The 27,887-nt window shown below is 35.6% G+C and overlaps 1 protein-coding gene across 3 annotated transcripts in view; it reads left to right on the plus strand.

Annotated features, from left to right (window-relative positions):
- Positions 1-27,887, plus strand: part of LOC139123206 (protein qui-1-like) — a 134,997-nt gene that overhangs the window by 100,456 nt on the left and 6,654 nt on the right. For all 3 annotated transcript variants that reach the window (XM_070689312.1, XM_070689311.1, XM_070689313.1), the window contains 15 exons: positions 3,057-3,142; positions 7,684-7,800; positions 8,758-8,857; positions 10,270-10,375; positions 12,789-12,940; positions 13,305-14,586; positions 15,485-15,639; positions 16,547-16,846; positions 17,434-17,667; positions 20,128-20,717; positions 21,817-21,919; positions 22,531-22,610; positions 24,469-24,736; positions 25,284-25,442; positions 27,306-27,727. In XM_070689312.1, the coding sequence (XP_070545413.1) occupies positions 3,057-3,142; positions 7,684-7,800; positions 8,758-8,857; positions 10,270-10,375; positions 12,789-12,940; positions 13,305-14,586; positions 15,485-15,639; positions 16,547-16,846; positions 17,434-17,667; positions 20,128-20,717; positions 21,817-21,919; positions 22,531-22,610; positions 24,469-24,736; positions 25,284-25,442; positions 27,306-27,727 (4,154 nt within the window). The remainder of the gene's footprint in view (positions 1-3,056; positions 3,143-7,683; positions 7,801-8,757; positions 8,858-10,269; positions 10,376-12,788; positions 12,941-13,304; positions 14,587-15,484; positions 15,640-16,546; positions 16,847-17,433; positions 17,668-20,127; positions 20,718-21,816; positions 21,920-22,530; positions 22,611-24,468; positions 24,737-25,283; positions 25,443-27,305; positions 27,728-27,887) is intronic.

Here is a 27,887-nt window from a genome sequence, read left to right on the forward strand (position 1 = left end):
TTCACCATCCACAGAAGCTTCAGTCTGCTCACATTTCACAATCTGCTTCCATTTCACCGCTGAGCAGTGTTTTATTGCTCTGTTGTTGTTCTGACTGTGTTAACATCTAGTCAGGAAATGCCAAAACCTTTGAGTCACTCTCATTCAGACTGCAACCAATGAAAATCTTATTTTCTCAGATTTCAACTAAAAAATTTGACAGGCAGACAAAACAGTATTATACTCTTATTCGAGCCAAGTGTCATATTCCGTAAACCCCTTCACCACCATGGTTTGGTCCAAACCCATTGTTATAAATGTTGACTTGGGACTTGTCTTCATAAAATATAGGGTGAATGGGTCAATGAGCCTAAGTTGTACCGTCAGTTGGAACCATGTAATACAGTTTAGCCTTCAGTAGCGTGTACAATGTGATTATTTTGCCTTGATTGAATTGCCAAGTAACCGGCACTGTGCAGAAAGCTTCTAATTGGCGTCTCCAATTTCATGAATCAAATGGCACAAAAGAACAGTGTGCAAGATGCAAAGAAATTCGTTGATTTGGAAGTTTTATTAATTGTGTTTATTAAGTAGAATTATGTATAACTAGTTCCTTTGGTGTGATGATTTCCAGTAGGTGCACTTAAATGGAAGTATGTTGCTGTAGCAACAAGTTTACATAGTTTTCTTTTGGCTGTTGTCATGTCCAGTGTTTGTAGTTTACATTTATAGTTATAAGTGCAGCATTTTACGAATTTCTTGAAGTTTGGCCACAACTCAGACAACTGGAAAATGCTCCCGGAATCTTGATGTATTTTGATTTCTCCGTCACTTATCTTTGTGACATACTGGTATATTGCAGCAAAATATGATCAACAGGGTGGGGGGGGGGGGTGTTTAGTAATTATGTGCAATTATATGATGCACTACCTTTTACTTGTATGACTTACTGTAGAAAATAGTTCCTTGGTATTTTGTATCAATAGGTTAAAGCTTGTACCCATATGGGCAGGATAGATGTCGCCAGTATTTAACTTGTGTTCTGAGCTCTGCAACCATTGTTGACTGCACCATGCAGTTCAACCAAATATCATTTGATGATGGGTCATCAGAACACAGCCATATTTGACTTGTCATATATACAGTTATTTACAATTGCCTTTTCAGTACCAGTATGATGTGTGTCACCATTATCAGACATGTTCAAAGCTCAGCCAGCATGAAGCTTCATTATAACTGCCTTGTATCCAGTGCACAAGTCGTATCATTGCATTGAATCTGTTTAATACTCTGTCTGCCTTCTAGATGCAGCTATAATCTTGAATTTTTTAATTGCTGATATCTGATTCACTGACTGAAACTTATGGAACAGGACAATTAGTAACATGCCCTACAGATGGAGCTGAATATACTCAATTATTGATGATACCGTTGTATTCACCAAAAGTCTTGACATAGGATTGATCATCATTTAGAAAAAGAAGTCCTGATTACTGATATCAAGTAACATAATTTATAAGTTTTTGTTTTACAGTTTTATATTAATTTAAGATTCTTCAGCTTTGTAGTTTTCCTACATAGAATGCAATTGTAAAAATATTTCTGAGCTATTGTCTGACGTTAAGGTAGTCCACACCTGGCAAGAGAAAGACTTCAACTTTTGTTCAAACTTTGCTCAATAAAACTTTCAACTGTTCTCTTACCAAATAAGAATCAAAATTAAGGGTCACTATGCCAATTTTAGTACTAGAAGAGCAAATTACTTAACATTTACCAATATTTGAAATGCAAAATGGCCACCATCACTGTGTTATTAACTCTATGGGGGAAAATCTTTGATTTTTGAAAAGCTAGCTAAGAGGGCTAAAATTTTTCATACTCCAAGGGCTTGAAAATGAGGGCCCATGAGCGGTAGATCTGAAAAGAATTGTAAAAATTTTAACATCCAAATGTCTGTCTCCATTGGTACATTCTATCTTAAGAAAAGATATTCGAGAATTTATAGCGCTAACGTTTTGGGATGGTTTTTGAAGGAAGTATGTAACTATGAAATCCGTACCTATAAAAAATCATATCACCATCTTTTACGTACCTATTACACAGAGAATATTCTACCTCTTAAATCTTTGATAAAATTCCAGTTGGAAAAACACGTTACTACGACAGGTTAAGCAAACTGCTTGTGACGGTATCCAATTTCAATAACACCTGTTATCTTTACAATATTTTGAGACATTAATCTGAATTTTCTTGGAATATCTCTTAAATTAAAGTACTGCTCCTGTGTCAATTGATTACAATAATCTGCCCTTTGGTGTCCTTTTATGTGAATTTCTGATTTGGGGTAAAAACGATTGGAATTTATATGCCCTGAGACAATTGAAAGAAAAATCCAACTATCTGAAAAACTGTTTGTGATTGATTCTGACTAATAATGATTTGTGTATTCAACCTTATCAGTCAGAGACTTAAATTTTAGTCCAAACTTTCCTCACGAAAACTTTCAACCATTCTCTTTTAAAATCAACAATGAAAACCAAGGATCGAAGTAAACTTTTTGGCATCAGAGAAACAAATGACCTTCAAGTTAACTAAATTCAAAATGGCTGCCGGCCATCCCTGCGTTCACTCTATGGGAAAAAATTATTAGAAATGAGCCCACACCAGTAAATCTGAGCATTTGTCCCCAAAGTGTATTTTACCTTTATATGTGAAAATCAAATGGTGAATCTATACCATGATGACACTTTCTGGTTGGTTGGTCATTTCAAGGCAGATTGGAAAATCAGAGGGATTATACTCAATTCCAATTGCAAGTTGCATGATGCTGTTTTGTGTCATTGATTGTGAAAATCACAAAGCTGCCATGACACTCAAGAGAGAGTCTCAGAATGACCGTGTAACAAACAACCAAACAGGGATAAACTCTCATCGCCCGCCACAATTCGTTGTTGTCTTTTCTTTCCAGTTCATGTTTACTTTATTATCAAAATTCCATTACCTTTTTCTAGATGACCAGCACTATTTACCTTGGGTGAAAGTTTCCCTAAATTGTAGTTCCTTTTTCTTCCACACAGACACCCAACATGAAAGACTTGCCTTATTGAAAGACGTGTACCCAGAACTTCAGCAGCATTGTCAGCAATATGGCTTGGATTTTCAGGTAAGTTGACCCCTGACCCATTGAAATGACACCTTGTTAAAAACCCGTAAACAACATCCCTCAAAGCCGTTGATGGGACACAAATAGTAATAAATTTGATGTTACATTTAGTGGAATTTTTAGGCATATTTTAACACATACTGATGATATAGTCCATGGAAAATGTCAAATGAGATCACATATAGTTTAATCTTTGCAGTCTAGCAAACTTGTCCAAACCAGCAAAAATTGCCACGTTAAAGGGCCAGTAAATGTAACTTTTGATGATTTTATTCACTTCATGAATTTTTCTTTGTAATGTCAACAACATCTTCTTGTAAACAACTTTGTTGTGTTCTATAGCAATTAAGCTGGAACTATAGAAAGTGAAATTGGTTGAACAGTTGCTAATAATTTGCACTAAAAACTGAATTTCCTATCAACACAGCAAATTTTTAAAAATTTTAGGGATACAATCGTAATTTAAATGTCATGAAATGCTTATGTTCAAACTGAAGAATTTGATGGTAGCATCTTCGTCTCTTGATATTGAACTTCTAAAATGAATTTTGTTTATTCTACTGTATCATCGAGTCAACAACGAGTGTAGTGTCCAAATTCATCAACTGTTTGTAAAATTTCCAATCAATGTGTCTTCCATTGATACATCAAGTTTAAACATACAGGAGAGAAGGACTTTAGAAGTAAGTCGACCAAGAAATCTAAAACTTAGAAGGATATCTGGAACTCGGAACAGAGCTATGTATATCAATAAACTGTGTGTCAAAGACTTCATTCTTCTTTCAGTGAAAGAACATTCATATCAAACTTGAGAAAGTCAAGAAAGTTCATCCTTGACAAATGATATGACATAGATCTGAACTGTTAAATGTCTCAAGAGGGCAGGCTGAGGATCTAAGATAATGTATCACAGGCTGCAAGGTTTCCTTTCAACATCACTTGACTGTTGAGGTGCCAGACAGGTTATGAAGTGAAATGTCTTTGACGCAATCGTCTGCAACTTAAGTACACGTTTTAGCTAGTTTAATAAGTGAGGAAAGTCCTTGAAGGCCAACTTGACTGGCGTACATAGTGGTTATGCTTTTGCAGCCCATCAACAAATACAAATGGTGGTAGCTGTCCATGCTTTAATTTCATGGTCTCGGTAGATTTTACCCATTTGAAATCAGATATATGAACAGATTGGAGATAAGTAACAAAGATTTGAAACCTATCCCTGAGTCAGTTGTTTTGTAGCAGTGAGCTCTGTTGATCAGATTTTTTATCCATGATGCACTTTGACTCAAGATGCACTATAGTCAATCATCCATGGTTGTTAGAACCATCGCCGTTAAGATCAATCTTCAAGGTTTGAAATTCCCACATGCACACTTAATTATGTATGTCCATATTACCTTAGTACAGGTAGCTTGCCAGACCAACCTGTACACTGTGCATGTTGAAAATATTCTGATCATTACCAGTAAATGATGAATATATGGTTAATTTATTCAACTTGAACTGACAAAATTTACAGTCTATTTTAAAATAAAGTGACTGAAAGCATGAAGCCATATATCATTCGGATGAAAGAGTCTTGAGAAATGAGATACTCGGTTAGCATGCCTCGCCTAATATCATTCTTCGTGGGCTGTATGCCATGAATCAGAAAAGAAGTCTTTGCATTGGATGATCAGTAGGATGATTTGGAGTATCTCAGTGTGAAGGTACTAGAAGCTGATATATGCAGACTCAAAACCTGTCATTCATAGCATATGTTGGCAAAAAAATCTATTTCAACCCTTGATCATTCTCTAACCAGTGCTAAAATATTAATATCTTCTACTTAAATATTTTTATGACATTTTGTTGGTTTATCTAAGTTGATACTGTCCATTGTGTAATCTCTGGATTTCAAAACTTAGGACAATATCCGTGTTAAAAATTATAATGAATTATTGATGTTAAAAGATTTGTCCTGTTGAAACACATGTCCTAGTTTATATTGCATTTATACACTAATATATCAAGCCAAACATTAACAAAATGTTTCTTGGTGTCACAGTTTCTTTTCAAACTTTGGGAACTCTTTTATTTCCTTCTTTCAAAGTCACTGAACTTCCACTGCGTATCTGTCTCGACAGATATTTCATAATCTCTCTTGTTATGGTTTTGTCGTACAAAATTATGAAATGGTCATAACATCTGGCAAACCCTCAAGTTACAGCAATTTGTACTTTTTCAATAATCAAGTTTTTTTACAAAAAATGAAAAAGCACAAGATTGATAATGCAATGAAAATGATGGGTTCATCGTATAGGGGAAAAAAATCAATTTTTTTGGCCTTATATATATTTATCACATTAAACCATCTATATGAAAATTTTCAAGCATGCATACCACATAGGTAGCTAATGCTCTCATTTCGGCCACCAATCTAATGAATGTACTTCATCTAGTGTTAGGAACCTGTGTCTGAGTATGGTATACATGCTTTCAACTTTAAATAGAAGCAGCTTTAAAAGCTTTATAGAATGGCGCAACAAAGATAAGCTTCAGTATTTTACTGATTTGTTAAAAAGGGATAACTAATGAAGAATTCCAACTGTACTTAAATGAGTGATCTTTAAAACTAGGTCTGTCTATTGTATACATTCCTTCCTGTGTTGTATAGCCTGGCTGTAACTAAAGTGCTTACATTTGTGTTGTTGTTCTTAAACAACACAACAATAAAATTACAAGAAAAAGCTTATGTAGCTAAGTTTCCTTTTGAATTTTTACAGACTGTCTCTGAATCCTCAAATAGCTCTAATTTATTTTTTAAAACACCAAATTGTCTCAAATTAAGTTTCCTGTGATTGAATTTTTTGTCAATGTTGTATAATCACATGCTATATCTATTACAATTGCTTGCGGCTGTGAAGTTGCTTGCATTTGTTTCAGGCTATCTGTCCATACAACCATCAGTCGACAGATTTTGTTCTCGGCAGAACTTACAGATTTATCGATCATCTCTGAACATCTTTGGGGAACAGAATGGGAGTAAAATCAACTTTAATTGAGAATTCATGTCACTGGCATAATTTGAAAATAAATTGTTAAAAGATTCTTTCATGCAAACAGACGTACCTGATGTACGTGAAAATACAACATGTACCATGTCGCCAAGATATTTTGCTTTTATTGGGAGCATATTGCGTTTTAGTTATGCACACAGTCATTGTTGGTATATTTCTGCCTGAAGTGACAGATTCACCGTTGTCAATGGCATCGTTATTTGCTACAGTTTTCAGTCCATCAGTATAATGGTCGCTCTCCGTCTGTCTTTCAATCATCCGCTGATATTTTCAAATTGTTGGTATGACACTGAAATCACTCCATTGTACCTGGTCCAGTGTTTCAAACAAATATATAGCGTAATTCCTCTCTGATTTACTGCATCTTATCAACCATTTGGGTTTTGCATCAACTTAACAAAGGCCAACGTATCTGAGAGGGGATCATAAAAGACTACTTTAAAGTGTTAATTTCTATCAAAAGAATCTCATTGTCAATAAATAATGATAATAATAATTATTTATGAAGGATCTATATCCACTATGATTAAAGTGATCAAAGATGCTGCATAAAAAGTGAAAGTGCTATCAAAAAAGAGGTCAATAAGATTAGAAATGTTCATAGCTAAAAGTAAAATATGAAGTGTTAAAATTAAAAGTCAACAAAAAACAACACTTTGATCATGAACTCATTGAGTAAACTTGTATCACCCCAAAGTATATAAAAGGTTAACTGAAAGCCAATTTAAAAAGGTGCATTTTAAGGTTTGATTTAAAAGAAGAGAAATTAGGGGAGCACCAGTCCTCAAGTGGACCATCTTCACTGCTTGTTAAATTCCTGCCATTAAAGAATGCAGCTCAGAGACAGAAATATTTGGATTCTCAAATTTGTACAGTACTTGTCTGGTCTTCTGCTTGTGGGGGCTTATTACAAAGTGTTTGGAGTAAGGAGAGTTTTAAACATGTTAGTTTTAAAATATTTGTAAATTTTGAAAATTGAATTTTCCCCATAGAGGTAACACAGAGATGGCGGCCATTTTGGATTACAAATATAAGTAATGGTAGGTTAATTGATTCCATAGTACCACAATTTGCATGGTGATCCCAGATTGTTGTTTTTGGTTGAAAGTTTCCTTTTAAAAAGTGTGAGAACTGGTATAAGCCTTTCAGTTTCAGGGTGCACACTACCTTAAAAAATATCACTACAAAGATAATATTCCATCAGGTAGAGGCCTAGTTACTGACGTATATCAAGACAATGAGTAGTAGGTACTGTAATTTTGGTATTTGAAAAATCCCCATGCTGATGTATGTTCAGAGCTCTGTAAAATGGGTATTAAATAGATTGATGTATCATTTGAAAGGGACCTTTTATGAAATAGTTTGAACTATAAGGGCATCAGGTATCGAATATTTTATTCAGAAGTTGCAGACTTTAAACCTCCCGAGAGAAAGAGGATTGACCGTACTATATATTTTACGTAATTACATCGATTTGATTTCCAGCTCGTTGATATGCATCAGTACGGCAATGAGTCACAAACAACAGACCATGAAATAGCTGCCACACGGGTCAAGGAATTGAAGGATGCATTCAGATTATCAACTGGAGCTTTTTTCCTGGTAAGTCCCTCCTCCGAAGTCTTGACCACCCCTTTGCTTCCAATGGAATGACCCACCTAAGGCAGCTGAAAACATTTCAATGTGGCAGTTTGAAGTCCCTAGTTCTTGCACTAATTCTTTTTTAAAATGACTGTTTATATGGTGTTTATCCGTTGTTCTCCTCTAAAAGTTTTCTCCACTTATTATCAGTTTGTTGAGAGATGAAACTGATAACCAAGTTTCCCCTTTAAATAATCCATGAAACTGACCACCTACTTTGGAAGGATTTGGATAGTGGGCACACTGATGTTGAAACACCTGATACTGTATTCACTATTAACAAATGAAGTGAATGACATATTTCTAAGGTACCAGTATTTTCCATGTAACTGATAGAAAAGTGATTAAATAGTATCTTTTGAATAAAAAATCTGTTCTGATTTTTGAATTCAATTCCGCTATCTACATTCAAGATAGTAGCAGTAACCGTCACAGAAATTATATGTGGAGCAAAGATTTATTGCTGAAAGTTCCAATTTTTTGACCGAAAATTCAAAATCCTATTATTGAACCCCATTATTATTCATATACATATTAAATTGCAACAACAATTTCTGAGAACTGTATCAACGTGATTTTATTGACCTAATTTTAGTCGCATATGGTTACATTAGCAATATGCAGTTTATTTATCATGGTTTTCATATCACTTTTATTTTAAAAATTCTGAAAAATGAATAATGTTTTGATGCACAAACTAGGTGACTGATGTACCCGGTACTTTATGCAAATGAAATGTTTAATTCTATCAGATTCAATTTATCTACATTTACTGACCTTTACATACTGGGTTCTACTTGCATACAAATAAGCCCATGAATGCTTCCTTTGCCAGAAAAAAAATCCAGCGCTCAGACTGTGTTATAATTTGGTTTTGAGATCTCAGTATTGAACGTAACACTTGTTGTTGATTTACAGGCAATAGTAGGTAACAAATACGGCGATTGCATCCTCCCTGCCCGAATAGATGAGTCGGAATATGCACATATTAAAGACTGTGCCTTTGAAGCAGGTAGAAGTAAGTATATCACCCTACCAATGTACTTACCTTTTCACTGGCAGACAATGGTACATCCCCATTGCTTTCAATTCAGGTGGGTGAATCTATAATCAGGGAAACGGGGATGTAAGGATTTAATCTTTTTCACCCTTTCCAGTAAGTGACAGCTGACAACAGTCAGGACAAGACAAGTGTGTGAAATTTGTATTTTATTAGGTACAATCAGCAAGGAACACTAGACAAATGGGAGAAAAATGACCATAGATCTGGAAACTGGAGACCTACTTTTTGTCAGAATTATTCTGTGTAATTTACAAGAGATGTGCTTATCTAGAAAAGTGTACCAGCATGTTAATTATAAAATTTGAGAATGGATTTACCATTCTTCTGAAAAAGTTCACTATTTCATTTGTGCATATTTCCCAATTAACTTCATCCAATAATGGTGATATCTTCAATCTGTTGAAAAGAAATACAGTAAATTGTCACTAACATGAAATGTGCATTTCTGTCATGTGGGCAACTCCATTTGTACTTCTTTTTACGTCAAAGTCAAGTCCAGGAATTCCAAACTGTTACATTTCTAGGATCTAGGACATTCCCAATTTGGAGAATTCTCCATGAAAGAGAAAATTATAATTGGGACAGCTGTATCAAAAGACATGTAATATTTCCCAATGAGGAGACTTTATCCCATTTTGTCCAGTGTGCCACACTGACAATGCTGTGTTGAAGACAGTTTTTTGGAACATTCAAATTTTTACAGCACTTTGCTGATCTTATTCATGTGTTGACTCATTTAAAGGTATACTGTCACCTCTTCCAATTTTGCCACAGTTACCATGGAAAGAGAAAATCTAACCAATCACAGATTTTAAGCGGGTGGCCGCTTTTTAAAAACAGCGCCCTCACATGGGCATTTTGAATACCAAGGAACACCCCTTTGACCATATATGGGCATATTTAGATTACAGGTGACTGTATACCTTTAAAGCATGTGAAGTACATGTAAATAAAGTTTTCCCTGACTTGTATTTGTGAAAGCAGAACATTTCATTTTCCCCATATAGTTCACATAAGGCATTGTGGCCATTTTGAATTCCAACTATCCATGAACATTAGGTAAACTGTAATCCCAAAAATTGTATGGTGACCCCTGATTTACATCTTTGATCATGAAAGAGGATCATGAAAGTTTTCTTGAGGTAAAATTTAGCAATGCTTTAAAACTTTCTGATTGCTATAGACACAACATAAGTATCATGGCAGATGGTAAATTTTTAGAGTCTGGAGAGACAATTGTTGTCCTTATGTACTTGATGTTGTGAGAATGTCAAAAGCAAGTCAGAGCCCTTCTAGCTGTAACCTTCTTTTGTCTTTGTTGTAAAAGATGAGTTATCTTATCACCATCTGCATGTCTATTTCAACAGATATTAATCTACTTGATGAGTGGTACCTGGAAAACATCCTTCCCTGTGGAAGAAAGGTTTATGAATTGCAACCCATATCATCCAAACTCAAGCATTTCTATGACTTGTAAGTACTTAAAACATTGAGAGTCATTCTAGCTTGACATTCTGCATATGCCATGTCTCACTGCAATATCATAGATGATGGAGAGTCATCAGTTTAGCATGAATAATGAATTCAGTGGTGCTATAGGCAGCGAGTGTGTCTATGAGACTAGTCTTGATGATAGATAGACAGATAGATAGAGAACATGAAATGTGTCTGTAAACCACTTAAACTCAAAAACTTCTGCTCATCGGGTACTAAAAGTTTGCAGTAATGTAGCTGTCAAGATGAAGATGGTGAATTGTTCAAATAAAATTGAGTGGATGATTCTATCAGGAATTATAGATTTTTTAACGATAAGTTTTTGTTAAAGTTAACCCATTGAACAGCGTTCTCCTGTGGTGTAACTACATGTATTATCCAATCTGTACCCTACTTTCTGTACAGGTTACACCAACGTGTCATAGACAGCATCACTGTGAGCACATGAAGTCAAATCCTCAGTACAACTCACCCAACCAAACCTCATCCTTATTCTATACTGGTTCAGCTCTAGAATATTTGTTTTTGTTGTTTTCTTTTGAAGGGAACACATAGGAATTCTGTAGCGTTATAATTAAGTTGCTAACTTTTTTAGTGGCTTAGGGCTTTCAGAAAACCGGTAGTAAGACAGGGAAGTCCAAGAGATTTCATAGAGAATTGTCAGGTAAAAACTACAGTGATCTACAGAGAAACAAGGTGGGTGTTTTTACCAGCTTCTGGCCCTTGTCTGAAATCAATTATAAGGAAAAAAACACGGCTAAAATGCCCAGTAAAAACAGGCCAAAAGTGACTGAGACCCCACCTTGAATGTTATGCATCATTGCAACCTCACTGCCATATTCATCCAGGTTCAAATCAGCTTTGGAAGCAGATCTTTAAATTCTGGGACTTTGGTTTAAAACATGGTGCAGTTTCAACAACTTGGGCTACACACCGATTAATACCCAGAATCAACTGAGTACTCCCTAGTTTTGGACTTACCATATCATTGTAGTCATCAGCTAATAATTTCTGTACAGCGCCCTCTATTCAATTCCCACATCACAAATATACACTCTCCATAAACACAAGTCATGCAACAGTAACATTGGTGCTATTTTTCAATAGGGCTTTCGCAAATGATGTCATTGTTCTCCTGATCATTAAAATGCGAAATTCAATGTAAATATTTTGGTCTGCAAATTTCGATCGGGAATCATTCATGCAAGAATGATTAAAATATGACTTAACAGATGATGTTATGATGAACTCTAAAAGAGACATATTAATGTCCCAAACCACAAGTTACATGCCACAACAGCCATGCATGCAAAATTTACAAAATTAGTCCCAATTGCTGTTATATAGCAGTGTCTGATCTGGCTCAACTGCAGAAATTTTGTAACAAACTGCAAATTATGCCAAATAGCACTTTTGTTCACTGGTATTTATTTTCACTGATTTGTCATCTTCAAGATCTCAGCAAGACCTTACATCCTGGTATTTGTGTTGCTATGACTCCTTTAGTTTGATTGACAGCTCCTTAACAGCCAATCATGTTCATTACTTGCCATCAAATGGCAGGTCATGATGTAAAAGTCATGAAAATGGCCATATTGAGATATGCAATACGGTAACTGACCAGAATGTTAACAGGAAAAATTAAAATTCGTCATCATGGACTGGTCATGGCCAGACAAAGAAATTTTATTCCTCAGATTTTTTAGGCAAAGCAAGTCTCAGAGGGAGCAGACAAATTCTCTTTCACCAATGACTGTACCTGTATCACAACAGTGAATTCTTTATAGATTACATCAACATAGAGAAACAAACACATTTATTACATGCCTCATATATCAAATATTACCTGCTTCATAGAATTCAATGGTAACTTGTTGATGATGTTGTGGGCTGCATAGTCATCATTTGACTGAAAATGAACTATATTTATCTTTACAACTTTGGGATTTAAAAATGATCGTATCATATTAGGAAATACTTTTCTTACAAAATTATGCATCAAAAATCAAAGCACACAACAGTGGTTTAGATATATTAGCCCTCCATTCAATGGTGAATGGATTTTTATTAAACGTGGAATGGAGCATATATAATTGTCATTTGCATGTAAACCCAAACATTTGGATCAAAAGCTATGTAAGATAAGCATGTACATGTAATAAAAGTATTATAGCCTAAACAAGGCACTATGTTCCCTTGACACAGGAGACAATTTGGCTACCTGATGTCAAGCAGATGGTTCCCTACCCTCAGACATATAGTCCCTTGTTTGGGCTGTATATAATTGTTTACAATGAATACACATTACATATACAGATAATGTTTACAAGGTAAACACTGGTATGAATAGACCATTTGGAATGGAATTAAATCCTCCTATTATTCTGTACAGGAGTGAAGAAAATAAAGAAGTTCATGAGAAAGATGTAGCATCATGGAAGAAAACTCACGATACGTTGCAAGAATTGGTTCAACAGTGCTCAGAATATGCGTTTGATGAGGGTTTAATTAATGAAGATGAACTCTTAAAATATTACATGTCAGGTAAAATAAAATTTTGGCATTTATTTCTCAAGTGTTTTAAAACCTCATTAATCTGAGAAAGGAAGATCTGTTGTTCCAGAACTTACAACAAGCGCCCTCACATGATGGATATTCTTTCACTTCAAGACAGTGATATGCATATCCACTTACATTATATCAAAAACCACTATGTGCGTAAATATTGTGGTCTCATATATCCTGATCTGGTGGTCCAGTTGTGATCATTTATTTAACATACTTGAATTGAAGCCCAAGACCAAAAACAACAGCGAACAATTTCATTTGTAATACAAAATATATTTGACAAACATACATTAAGTGAAAAGATTGTGAACTAATTCCACCCATCTCTTCTTTTCATCAGCGCTGGAATGTGAAATTGTCGAAGCAATCCACTCTGCAGAAGATTCTGCCAAGAACTGCATATGTGTTGTGAGATGTCTGGAAGATTTACCTCAAAATCTGAATGGTGACCATCCTGAGGTGGCCAACTACACTGACCTGAAAAAACCAAAACCCAAGTACGACAAAAAGGCACAAGACAGGCTTAAGAGATTGAAGGAAACCAGGATTTCTGGTCAGATGACTGCCAATAATGTGTTGAATTTCAAGGTGAAATGGCATGAAAAGGGCATTGATCCTGAGATGCAGGACCACAAAGTTTACCTCAAGGACATGTGTAGGCAGGTTGCACAAAGGCTAAAGACACTCATTGATAGACGTATGGCCAGCGAGTGTGAAGACCCACTTAGACCGATTATTGATGACAGCAAACATTTGTTCAAAGAGGCAGTCGAACACGTTCGCATGGCACATGCGTATTGCAGGGATTTTATCGCCCCTGATGCAACACTGCGTAAGATCAAGAACTGTGTTTTGTCCATCCAGAATGATCCAGAACAGGTCATCTATCCTATTGTTGTACATGGCCCGACTGGCAGTGGGAAATCATCAGTGTTGTCAATGCTGGCCAAAACAGCGTCCTCTTGGCTGGGTGAGAGTGCTGCATCCATCATCAGATTCCCATGGTTAACACTCTACAGCAAGTCAGCACGTGATTTGCTGATTTCAATCAGCCGTCAAATATGTGAAATCTACAAAGTTAAAAACTTCAACATTTCTGATGATTTTGACACCTTGAAATCTGCGTTTACTCAACTTCTTAACAAGATATCAAATGGAACAAAACCTTTGTTAATTATCATTGATAATTTGGAGGCCATCTCCAATGACTTTGAAGCTCACAATTTACAATGGCTGCCTTCAAACCTGCCATCTAACATATTCGTAATTGTTTCCACAAACAAGGACTCAAAACTCATGAAAACACTGGAGAAGAAGATACCGCTTTCGTCGAACTTCATCAGCATCGCACCGCTGACTGCAAAGCAGGTCCAAGAACTATCTGTACTGTTCCTGCGTCAGTCTAGTCGAACACTGACCAATGAACAGTTGAAACTCTTCGTAAAGGTCGTACAGAAGCTTCCTGTACCGTTGTTTGCAAGACTGTTATGCCAGGAGACGTGTTTTATCAGTCCGTCTGGAAATGGTCGCGAGCCGATACTGACGTGTCAAGATGCAATATGTCGCATTTTCCAACATTTAGAAGAAAGATATGGATCAAATGTGATTCAACATATGATGAGGCAAGTCGCTTATGCTCACTTGTTTCAAAATCTGGCTTTCTCTGTCATTTGTAGAGAGTACTTACCGTTTACCCTGTCCACCCCTATTTCTCTGTAGATGTGTTCACCCATTCTATTGAAAACAATGGGAACTCACCAAAATCAGCTGGTGAAAGGGGAAAGTGAAGTGGCAACATTTATTGCATGAGACTGGCGGCCAGCAGTATTTGCAGAAATGATAGATGTAGATGACATGATCAACAACTACAAGGAGGCAACAAAAACTTTCTGAATACAATTAAAGGACCACTGTACATGTAGCCAAATCTTTTGTTGATTTTTACCAATTTTGTAACATAAAATTGCAAGGTTGATATGTATTATGTCAGCATTAGAATAGATTTACTAACCGAAACCATGTGATTTTGTAGCAACTCATTTCATGAAATAAATTTGATAAAAATATGAAGCAATCTCCCTTTAAACTTTAATCTTGTGTCATTCCTGCATATCAATGTAGAGGGCGCACTTCAAGTGGAAAAGATGCCTACTAATTATGGCAGGATCTGCATGCTCCGTGAATTCGAGTTGTGGAAAGTCCTGAATAATTGATAGGTCGCCAAGGATTTTTAAAATCCACTAAATGATCAGGTCTTCATATTGTAAAAATTATATTATGTAAACATGATATTCAGAAAATGGTATTTTTGATCTAAAAAGGTCCTTGAAAATTACTGGAAAAGTACTTGAAAGTCCTTGAATTTTAAGTGACTTTGAGAGTGTGGACCATGTAATGATCCATTTTTCATTCTTTGTTTACATGATATCACACATGATCCCTTTGTTGCCCTCTGCAAGGTCATTACTTGACAGGTCATGAATAAATTAACATGTTTGGATTTACATCACTGGTTGCTAGGTACCTGACGGCGCCAAACCATGGCATCACAGAGGTTGAACTCCTGGATTTGCTGACATGTAATGATGAAGTCATCAATACCGTCTACCCGCAGCATTTACCCCCTGTGTTACGATTCCCTCACAGATTGTGGGCAAGCATCAAACGTGATCTTGGTAAGATGCTACTGATTATTTCTAGTAAATATGAAAGAGTGGACATGATCAGGCAGTTTGCTATTTAATAATTATGTTAAGGTAGTGCGCACCAAGAAATGTCAAAACTTCAACTTTTGCTCAAACCTTTCTCAACATCATTTTCAACCATTCTCTCCACTCTGACCTCTGTTCCCAATTTGAAAGGGTCGGTGTCTGAAACTTTTGATGATATGTTTTCATGACATGAAGTGCTTTTAATGTCAACTTCATTTTCTTGTTCTACTTCCCAAAGCATGTTGGGATATATAGTATTCAGCTTGTCAACTCAGCCTGTACATGTGTAGACTGTGTTGTTATAATTGACAAGTGAATTCCAGCCAGGACTAGAATTAGGCTCTGTGTTGACAAACTAACTTGTAGGTGTTTCAACATGCTTTTGTGAGTAGAACAAGAAACTATACTTGACATTAAACACAAACACAATCAAAAAAGCATCATATTATAAATACTGTCCCATAATTACTTTCCTTTTTGACTCCAAGATGTTAAAGGTGTAGCCTTGTGAAGTAGGCATACCTGTGATTACTTAATCCATCCAAAAGACAGTCAGTGCAGAATTAATTGGTAATTTAGGCTGAATGTGAGAATGCTTAATACTTAAATAATTCAGATGAGTATTTTTTTGAAGTTTTTCATTTCATTTATTTCTTTGAATCAATGCATCCATAAATGGATTTTCATGCATTGAATAAATATAACAAGCACACTGAAAAGTAAAAACAATCAACAATTCCTAAAATAATCAAAAACAGACAAAATTAGATTCATTTAAATATGACAAATTAAGCAGATAAAAATAGTATCGTAAAAATATTCACTTTGATATCGTTATTCATGTTCATTAATCGATTTTTTTTTATGACAGGTTCATTGATCTGTGAGGTGAATATGGACAACAAAACACTACTCAGATGGAGCAATGCGATTCTTCGAGATGCAGCCAGGACCAAATATCTGTACACCAAGACCAACAAAGTGATGTGTCATCGAGACTTTGCTGAGCTGTTTTTGCAGACCTGGGTGAAACAGAAACCTCTTAATCTCCCCAACAGGGAAACTGAAGTCGACGATAATCGCAAAGTAGCCCCCCAGCCATTACTGTATGGGGAGACCAGATACAACATGAGACGACTCAGCGAGCTCTGGTTTCATCTTGTCAGATCAAGTTAGTTCTAGATTTTTCGATATCTCAGTATCTGTAAATTTGCATTGAATATGTAATATAGATGAGACTTTATTTTCTTCAGCATTTTACACTTGCACAGCAAAAGTTGGTACAACCTGTAAATCGTAGGCTAGTGTGCAGCATCTAGTAACCTTTTAGCCAATTTGTTGCCTGAAACTCATTTCCGTTGAATATTTTCCAGACAGCCAATCAAGTAGAGAATAGCCCTTGTTCTAGACTACTTAAGATACTGCAAATAATGACAATCTACCAATCAGATATAACCTTTGAGGCCACCGCATATTGCCAGTAATTTTTTTACTGCAAAGTTGACCATCAAAAGGGTTTATGAGAAGGCTTGCCCAGCCGTGGTGTCTATAGTTGTTTGTCTTTCTTGCGAGTTTCAATAAGTCCAAGAAATACCACATTTTGGTCTATTGGACATAATTCTGTTGATATTAAATGTGATGAGGTCAGGAAAAGGCAGTACAAAAGACTTGTGACAGAGCTTTATCATATATTTATTCCATGAATTTTGTTTTGAAACATTCAAAATGTTTTCATGTACACCTTTTCATTATTTCCAGGTGATATCAAGAGACTGAAGATGGCAACGTTTTGTAACTTTGAGTATCTTCTGGCCAAGACACATTCAACTTCGATCTACCATCTGATAAGTGATTTTGACATCATATTTCAACACACGATAGACTCAGAGTTGGAGTTAATCAGCAATGCTGTGCGGTTGTCCCTGGCTGCACTCGCTGCCGATCCATTACAGCTTGCAGCTGAACTGATTGGTCGACTCTTGCCGATGAAAGGTGAGTGAAACTTAATCTTCAATCTCTACCCAGCTGATACAAAATTTTATTAAACTTCCAGGTGTATTTTCATTTCTTACAACCATTGTAAGTTTATCATTTTCAAAACACTATGGAGAATTAGTTTGAAGTAGCAGGTACAGTCCATTTGCATGAAACTCTACAACTCAATTATGTCTAGAAGTAAAATGCTCTAGATCTCCGGTAAAATGCAATCAATATAACAATTTATCCCGAGGCCCATTCCACCTTAAGCTGAACACTGCACTAGTTAAATTGTTTTTAATCACCATGTTTACACATAAGTGATTAATTGCAACTTCATTTTATCATTTCATGTGTGTTTTGTCTATACATAACTGAAAAGGGCACAAATGTGTCATATATGTTTGATGATCACTTGTGTGAGTATTTCTGCATGACTAGATTTAGATTTGGATGAAATGAAGAACAGAAAAGTATATTGCAATAGTAGCCTACTGTGAGAGCAATTTACTCAAATTTTCCAAATTTACATGATGCCAAAAAAGGGACTATCAACTTCTCCGTACATGAAATGTTTTTTATATTCTTGAATATTGCATGTAAGGTCAGCTGATCATGTGCAAAAAACTCACATTCACAATTGAATGAAAAAATTAAGTTACCTGTATGAATGTTTTGCACTGTGTCATATCAACCGTTAAAGTCAGGAATGCATATATTCAATTTGAAGTTTCTTGAAGCATGATCGATCCACAAAGACTAAGACCTTTTGTTGCATGTTTCTTGTCTGTCTTGTTGCATTGCTTGAATTGAATTCTGTCAGGACCAAGTAAGGAATTTTCTATCATGTCACATTTTACTTATTTCTGTAGCTGTAGAGTGCACTGTGTTCAAGACATTATATGCACCATTGATAAGTGACTCAATTCTATCAGATTTAGATTACTTTGAAAGAATTCTATTCATTGATACACTTTGTATAAATATAGTATGTTGTAGAATATAGTATGTTTTGCGTAGATGCTTGTAGCTCTTCATAGTACAGTTGTCAATATCACTTCACCTGATAGTAGTTAAAAACAATGTAATGAAATATACCATAGCTGAAACAAAAGGAACAAGATATATATGGTACAAGCAGAGAAAAAATCTGAACAAGTCATGCTGGTTATTGTTTTGTCTGTTTTAACAATATGGCAGCTGCATAATTCTAATCTGCTGCTTTTATGGTACAGACATGAATGGCAAAATGAAAACTGAAGTAAGAGTCTGTGAGTGACACACTCAGTATATCACCCTCATTTTGCCAAACTTCACTGTACTTTCGTTTCTTTCATGGAAAGAAACCCGATAAAAATGTTGAATCAACTTGCAAGTTGTGAGGATAAAAAACTTGTTTTGAGAAACATATATCAAAGATGTGTTCTCAGGAATGATCCCCTTCTCTAATACTTTACTTTGGTAGTTGTTCTATGTGGACAGGCAATGGGGACACTGAACGTTTGGATTACATACAAGCATTGCAGCTTTAAACATGACAAGGGACTATGCTTAAAAAGTACAATGTGCCTCAGGGACAGATATCCAGACTCAAATTTGTCCAATATGCTTCTGATCTACCATTTGTGTTCATTAGTTCATTTTGAAACCATCACTGTATATATAAAGTTTTCACCATCTGGTTTTTATGAAAATGGAAAACTTATTTTTTCTCTACTCAAGGATGGCGGCCATTTTGAATTTCAAGTATCAGTAAATTTAAAGTTATTTCTTTCTATAGCACCAAAATGTACACGCTAACCCCTGATATGTCTTGTTGATATCGAAATAGAAAGGTTGAAATTTTTGTTTAGGAAAGTTTAAGCAAAAGTTCAAGTCTATCATTTTCAAGGCGCATATTACCGTAAGCATCGTCATAGGGTCAGTCATGCCATCCTTGATCTTGACAATTTAGGTTTGAAAGTAGACTTTAAATGACGCTCTGATGGTTTTCTGATAATCCATACTGGTATTAAAATATTTGATCATCTCTAGTAATCCTCATTGTCTGTCACACTACACTCCTCTGTCAGACTTGAGATTTTAGTCTTACCTTAATTGTGTAACAGTAGTATCTACTAGAGATTCTTCCTATCATATTTCTGTGCATTAACGCTGCTTAATATAGAGCTGAGCGTCTCATTAATGCACTTGTACCTATAGTCTTCTGATCTCTTCTGAAAAAACTTCTGCAATCTTTCTTTCTCTCTTACTGCGGTTCATTAATTGTAACCTTTACATCACTTACAACACCATTTTTTCACACAAAGGTATAATGACATATCTGAAGGTGTTGAGTAGACCAAATTATGATGCCGGTTGTAGAGATTTGTAACTTTATTAACATTACAGTAGTACATGCTGAGCATTTTTTCTGATAATAAAAGATTTGAGAATATTTCAGCAAGCAAAATAACCTTCTTTGCTTCAATTCAGATGAATATCCGGAGGATTTAGAAAATCTGGTTCAACAAGCGATGGAATGGTGTGACCTGTATACGCGACCTCTCCTGGTGCCATTGTCGTCATGGTTACCAAACCCCAGGGATGTCCTTGTGACTACCTTGTCCTGTGAGGGATTGACATGGATGACGGTAACCCATGACAACCAGAATGTCATCTGTGCGACACGCAATAACGTGGTGGTGGTCTACAACATCGCATCCAAGGAACGCATACGTGAGTATCACGGCCATGAAAATGACATCACTTGTCTGCAACTGTCGCACGATGAGAAGTTCATCGCTACAGGTTCCACGGATAAAACAGTTCGCATGTGGGATCTTGAAACCGAAAAGAGTCTGTTCACGCTGACGGGCCACAGAGGGTCTGTCACTTGCCTGATCATCTCACACACCGATCATCGAATCGTGAGTGGATCGTCAGATTGTTCATTGAATCTATACCGAGCCGATACTGGGGAGAAGCTACACACGTTTGAAGAGCATACCAAACCAATCACAGCACTGGCCATTAATAGCTATGATGATGTGTTAGTATCAGCTGCAGCAGACACTACTGTAAAGGTAAACTATTGAAAAATTATTTGGTCCTTGTCTTCCTATGCAAATAAGGACAGAGTAAATGAATTCTTTGTTTTACTTCCACTTAAAATTTTGGAGATTAAGCAGGTAAACTGTTCAAAAACACACTCAGAAAATTTTACACAAGCAAGTTTTATATTTTCTTGATTGTTTCCATGTACTATGATTGCCCATTTTAGAATCAAAGCATGTGACAGCCGGGGAGGCAAAACGTCTCATTTAATTACTTTGGCTTAATCTACATTTGTCTTACAGAGCAGGTAACTGTATCTTTTGATGACTATGTTTGTCTTTCATAGTTTATTCTTCAACTCCCAGAAGTATGCTGAGATATACAGTATTCAGCTTTTAAACTCAGCCTGTACAAGTATAGACTGCATTGTTGTTGTTTACAAGTGAATTCTGGTCCAGACTAGAATTCAACTGTAAACAATAACAGTGCATTCTACACATACAGACAGTGTGTTAACAGCTATGTAGTTGGTGTTTCAACATTCTTTTAATAGTAGAACAAGAAGTTGCAGTTGACATACAAAACAAAATTAAAAATAATGAAAAAATTAATACAGCTACTGGCCTTTTAAACTGGCTTTGATGATAAAATATTTTGAAATACTCCTCTGAGCTTAACATTAATTTTAGATTTAAAACTGTCAAAACTGATACAGGTATACACAGTATATAAAGTGAATGTTGCAAGGAAAATTCCATAGAGTTTCCCAAAATGGTCTTGTCTAACCCACAATACTTTTTGAAAACTGATAAATTTTCAGTGATTTTGACTAAAGGTATGCAGATGCTGACTATCAGTATACAGACATTTAGCTCAGCACAGTTCAATATTTGACAGTCTTATCAAAGAAAGGCTGTTGAATACGTGATTGAAAAAATCAAACTATTACAGTAGGATCAGTTTCATTGAGAAATCCCTGCATGGAAAATTTTAAGATAAGCTTGATAATTAAAAGCTGTTCCAGAAGTAAACTTCGTCCACTTACAAGTTACAGTTTCAGGAGCATGACATAGCATACTTTATTTTCATTCATGGATGGTTTTAATCAGCGTATTGTTTGTTTCCCAGGTGTGGAACTTGGACGACTTCACATTATTGGAGGATATCGACACATTTGAATCTTCAGTGATTTGCATGATATTGTCACCAGATAACACTTTCATTATCTCAGGTATGGGTTCTGATCTGTTTGTCTGTGTGTTTGAGTTTCTATACATGCATGTCTGTGTCTGTGTCCATTTTGGGAAAACCAGTATTTTAACGGACAATATAAAAAGTCATTGATCACTAATGCACAGATAATGATAGGGGTATAAAGAAATGAGTTAAAAAACTGTATAATGCAATCATTTGACAAAACTTTCCATTGCCAATAGACAATACACTACTCAATGTAACTGATATGTAGGAATCAAAAGACTGAATTATTGATGATCTTTTTTATTTTTATTATTTTTGTTTTATATGTCAATTGCAAGTTCTTGTTCTACTCCCAAAAGCTTGTTGAAACATCAACTATATAGAAGAATTCTAGTTTGAATTCTAGTCCAGACCAAAATTCACTTGTCAACAATAACAAGGCAGTCTACACATGTACAGGCTGAATTGACAAGCTGAATACTGTGTATCTCAACATTATGCGGTTAGTAGAACAAGAACTTGCAATTTATATGAAAACAAAAAGAGTGAAAAAAATTTTCAAAAGTTCCAGCTACGCGACCATATACATGTACCAAATGATCAAAATGATGACCTTTGACCTTTGTGTATGTTTCCTGGTAGGATGTGAAAATGGTAAAGTCCAACTGAACAGTCTAACTACAGGAACTGAAATACACACTTTGGAAGAACACAAGTGCAAGGTAATAGCAAAATGAAATTTTCACAAAACATTAAATTCTTTCTGAAATTTTACAATAAACCTTAATGCTTCAACATGCCAGCACCTTTATCATCCAAATATGTCCTGTGAATGGAGGTAATGTAAAATTTTATCTGCAATATTCTAATTTGTCGTGTCTTGTCATATGTTACTGGTGATAATCGAAGGTGACATTTTAAATCCTTGCTGTGCCCAATGGACATGTAGAAATGATTTCCAATTGTCACTTTGCTGATATAAGAGGCAAGCTATAGTGGGCATACAGCGTCACAGTAATTTATCAGAGCAGGTATCCACTCTTTTTTGGGAGTGGAGATTTAGCCGAGCGGTTCTGTCTGTGGCCTCTCAGCTAGACGACTGATGCCGTATGTTGTGGGTTCGAATCCGATTGAAAACTAGCCGTATTACTACCACCTTGGTTGGGCATGCAACTTTTCAAAGTTACTGTCCCAGATCAATTAATTTTCCCAAGAATTTTGTACACTGAACTGAACAAGAAAGAATGAACTCAAATTTTGTATGACGACATCATCAGATTCAATATCAGTACCCATTGTTGTCACTTTGTAGCAACATTTATTTTTGTTTGTCGTCAAAGGTTATTGATTCAGTCTACAAATTTGTCAAACAGCAATGAAGTCCTTTGAATACAGTATTCAATATCTGTTTTGACGTTAGTAGTTTACCAGTATTGCATTCATGTTGCCATCGGGCAAATATTGGTTTCCTGCTATCCTACAGACCATCTTGCAAAATCCCAATAAAAATTGCACATTCACAATTCTCGGTAGACATTGAATTTTGAATGACAGCTAATCAATAGAGTTGAAAACATTTCAAACTTACAATGTACTTCCCAATCAACTCTTCTCATTGTACAGTTGAAAATGACAGGGCTCATCCAGAAGCGTGACCGATGTGTGACAGTACAAAGATTAAAAATGAAATTACATGTTTGAGTACGATTGTTAACAAGCTCTCTGTTGATGAAGCTCCATTAACTTTTGATGTATTTTCCATCATTTTCATTCATTTTATGATTTGTAAAACAATTTCTGGTTCTACAATGAAAATCATTATCAAATACATAGTGTTCAACTAGTCAACGTAGTGTATGTGTTTAATGTCCAATACTTACCTTAAGTAGCTTTTGTCTTGTGCTAGGGGGTCAAACTACATATTTAAATGCACCATGGGTAAAAGTCAACTGCCAATCACAGCAAGAGTTTGAGATAGTGATCTCATAAATACTTTTAACACAAATGTAATCACTGTCATAGCAAAAAGTTCTGTTTGTTTGTGAAACTTGATAAACAAATTCATATTTTCTTATTTTTAGGCATTCTGGCATTAAATTCCTATAGAAAGTATACTTTTCTGTAATCTTTTGCGTTTTACCAGTAGAAATTTGGCATATTGAAAATATGGTCGAACCACGTAAGACTTTTATGATTCACTTAGGTGGCCAAATCGTATTAGGTACTGAGAATTGTCATTTGTTAAAATTAAATATCAGTCCAATACTGGAATTCACAGGTCAATTACGTTGCATATTTTACATGCTTTGTTTTGCATTTCAGCATATTACAAGGAAAAGAACAGGGCTGATGTGCAGCATCTCGGAAGCTGATGTCCAATTGTGTGGCTGAATCTTACCGTTATAATTAAATAATACAAAAAGACTCCCTAAGTTGCTGTGAATGGTGACAATCAACCAATCAGATATAACTTTCCGAGCACGCTGCAAATCAGCAGAAAGAACAAGGAAATATTCATGTTTTCTGTAACAAAAATGATAAAGATATTTTCAAAGTTTACAGAAATTCTTCCTTTAACAGGTGTCAGCGATTGCAGTATCCCAGGACAGTACCTATGCAATTATTGGGACAACTGAGAATGTAGTCCATGTCTACAACCTGAAGAAAAGGGATCTCCTCCAAACTTTTGTTGGCCACACCAGTCCAATAACTTGTTTGACAGTCACCCAAGATGACTATTTTGTGATCTCAGCATCATTTGACCAGACTATCAGGGTGTGGAACCTGGATAAAAATCCAAAGTATGACCCCAACCCTGACAACCACAAAGACCAAGTCCTCTGTGTGGGTAAGTCAACTCTTATTTTGTTAAAAGCACGACATTTGTTTGGGCATGTGTCATTTTTGAAGGGATTGATATTTGTTTAGAGAATCATTCCTTGGACTTCATATTTTGGATAGACTTTATGATTTTCTGAAAACTAAGCATATCTTCATCAGAATGTCAATTGTCATGCAGATTGTTTGTGTGTCCACAGTGGTTGTAAATAATTTCATGCCTTTCCTTTCAAAGATGTCCAATCAATTTTTAAATCTAATTTTTTGGCACTACAATGAAAACCATCACAAATGTTTTGTTGCTTTGATGGTTTGAATCAAATATAAAAATTAGATTCTTAAAATTTAACAAATGTGACTTAGGAAAACTAACTTAAAGTTTCCTGATTTGTACAAAAAATGGATAGATGTGACTTTTAAGCTGTTCACTCCCGATTCCTTGTGAACAGGTCCACAATCACCATTGATAACAATAGAGTTGGGTCAAACCATGGTGGTGAAAGGGTTATAAAGTCTCAGTCTACATATATTCTTACTTACCTTTTTTTTATCCAAAGCCATATCAAAGGATGGAAGCTATGCAATCACTGGCTCTAAAGACTGCACACTGAAGATATGGAATCTAGAAATCAGTCAGATTGTACAGTCATTGGAGGAACATGAAAGACCAGTCACCAGTGTTGACCTATCAGAGGACTGTACCTTTGCTGTGTCCGGTAAGGCCATTCTCTCATATTGTTGGGATATTAACCCTTTGAGTGCTGCAGTTTTTTCCACCAAAATTTTAGTGCAACATTTTATTAAATTTTATGAATTTTTCTGTAATTTTTTGATAATTTTGGATCAAATGGAAATCTTATTTCCTTGGCTACAGTGCTTGATCAAAATTTTGGCAAAAATCTGAAAAAATTGACTGAGGTATATTCTGTAAAGGTGACGGAAATTGACTTTGACACTCAAAGGGTTAAGCAAGCTGATGATAAAGAAAGCATCTGCACAGTACAATAAATTACCCACAATACTCTTTGATTTGTATCCTTTAAGGTTACTTTTCTAAAACTTTTTCAGTTCTGCATGTAACCACTGGTGTGCAGCATCAGAATAATTTTAAAACAATATCTAGTAAAAGTACGTTTAGATATTTCAGTGAAAGTTTGAAAGTAACCACTAAACAACCATAAAAGTCACATTCTGCAGGGACTACAAATGCCATACTTTTTAGGCAGCAAGTTATGATGAACTGAAAGGGTCATTCTCTGAGAAAACTTAGCATGCAAATTTCTTTTGTCACTTCCATTGCAAAAAATCAATATCCTTGTGTTTCATAAAAGAGGTGCAACTAGTCTCCCTACTTTCCATCACATTATTTTGTATGGCTGAGGACACAATCTGTGGCAAATTTTACAAAAATGCTATCTCCTCTCTCAATTATGCATAGTTTTCCAAATTATTTAAAATGAGAATTTAGAGGAATGGTGTGCATAAAAGTACGTTTTCAAAATTTGATAAATAGTCTGTGAATTTGTCTACACATGGGAGACATAGTAGACTTCACTCAGGTATCTCCGAGGATACAAATCGCAATGAATTACGGGAAATCTACAGTACTGTGATCTGTATATACGTACAAAACATTCGAACAGTGAAAATGATATTTCAGGAAGGCCAGAGTAGGTAAATTCTTTGTGTTGCGTCCATACAACCTAGCTTTTTCACTGACAATGAAAATTCTATAAGAAAATATCCATAAAATCAAGCCATGATTTTTACATAGTGATAAAATACTTCTGTACTGTACATATTACAAGCATTAACCTTTTCACCCCCGTTTCCCTATTTAGAGGTCCAGATTTACCATAGAAAATAATGGGTTTGGACCAAACCATTTTGGTGAAGGGTTAAACCATGTGATGATGTAAATCAGTACCCTCTATAAGCATACAGGAATGTGTGAAAAAATTACAAAGATAAAGGCAAATTGATTTGCTACTGAATTTTCCCGTGTGTTTTTAGACAGCTTACCTGCCGACCTCACATAATAAGAGTGAACGCAAAATAAAAAATTTACTTACTTTAGCCTAATCATTCATTGCAATTATGAAATGGTAGTAATGAATTATCTTGATGAGTGTTTGTTCAGGTGTACATTACCTAAAGACAATAAATATGTACTTGCATCCTATATTTCAATAACTTATGGATTGGCTTCAGATTGGAACATGCTTACTATGTGAATAATATAGTTTTACTTATTTTAGGTAAATACCAGTATATATATGTACATTTACCATTCTTTGTCCAAACGGTGAATGTTGCAATCTTTTGATATCATTCCAATTACTTTGCTTCTCTGGAAGAGATATTCTTATTTCAATATTTTCAAACCGCACTGTCAGAAATGTTCTTACAATATTTTATGAAGCATGCTTTTGCCACTGTCATGTCTGATAAAGAACCAAAAAGGAAATAAGTTGCAGATTAGACCCCACTAGTAGCAATACAAACTGATTGTAGATATTTGCATTATTTTTCAAGTTTACGGCGGATGTTCACTCAGTGCAAATTCTATCTCTCTACAGGATCACAAGACTCGACTGTCAAAGTGTGGAGTGTCGTCACTGGTTTAGTCGTTGTCACATTCTGTGAACACCGAGACAAAATAACAACCGTGCGCATCTTGAGTGATAATCAACGTGTGTTATCAGCAGACATGAAGAACACCATCAAAGTGTGGTACGCTGAATCAGGAGAAGTCATTCTCTCATGCAGCGGTCCATCCATGATGGTCAACACGACACCGAGCAGTGAATTCTGCATCAGTGGAGATGCTGATGAACGGATGAAGATCTGGCAGGTTGGCGACGGCAAATCAGTTCACACCATCCGACACCTTGAACCAATCACTTGCTTCACAGTGACAAAGGACAACCAGTTCTGTATAACAGGATCAGAGGACACATCTCTGAAAGTCTGGGAAATTGAAACCGGCAAGATTACACAGGTAAGGTTACTGTTTGGACTTTCCTACTGCGTTATCAAATCTCACAATTTCTCTACTTAGTGTTTATTATTAGTATTTTCTGATCAAAAATAGTCATTTTGAAAATTGGTCTGCTCAATGTGAATTTTTTTACGTTCTCACCATATATGTTATCTCCAAA

The sequence above is a fragment of the Ptychodera flava genome, chromosome 22 (assembly GCF_041260155.1).
Source record: "Ptychodera flava strain L36383 chromosome 22, AS_Pfla_20210202, whole genome shotgun sequence".
Taxonomy (NCBI): domain Eukaryota; kingdom Metazoa; phylum Hemichordata; class Enteropneusta; family Ptychoderidae; genus Ptychodera; species Ptychodera flava.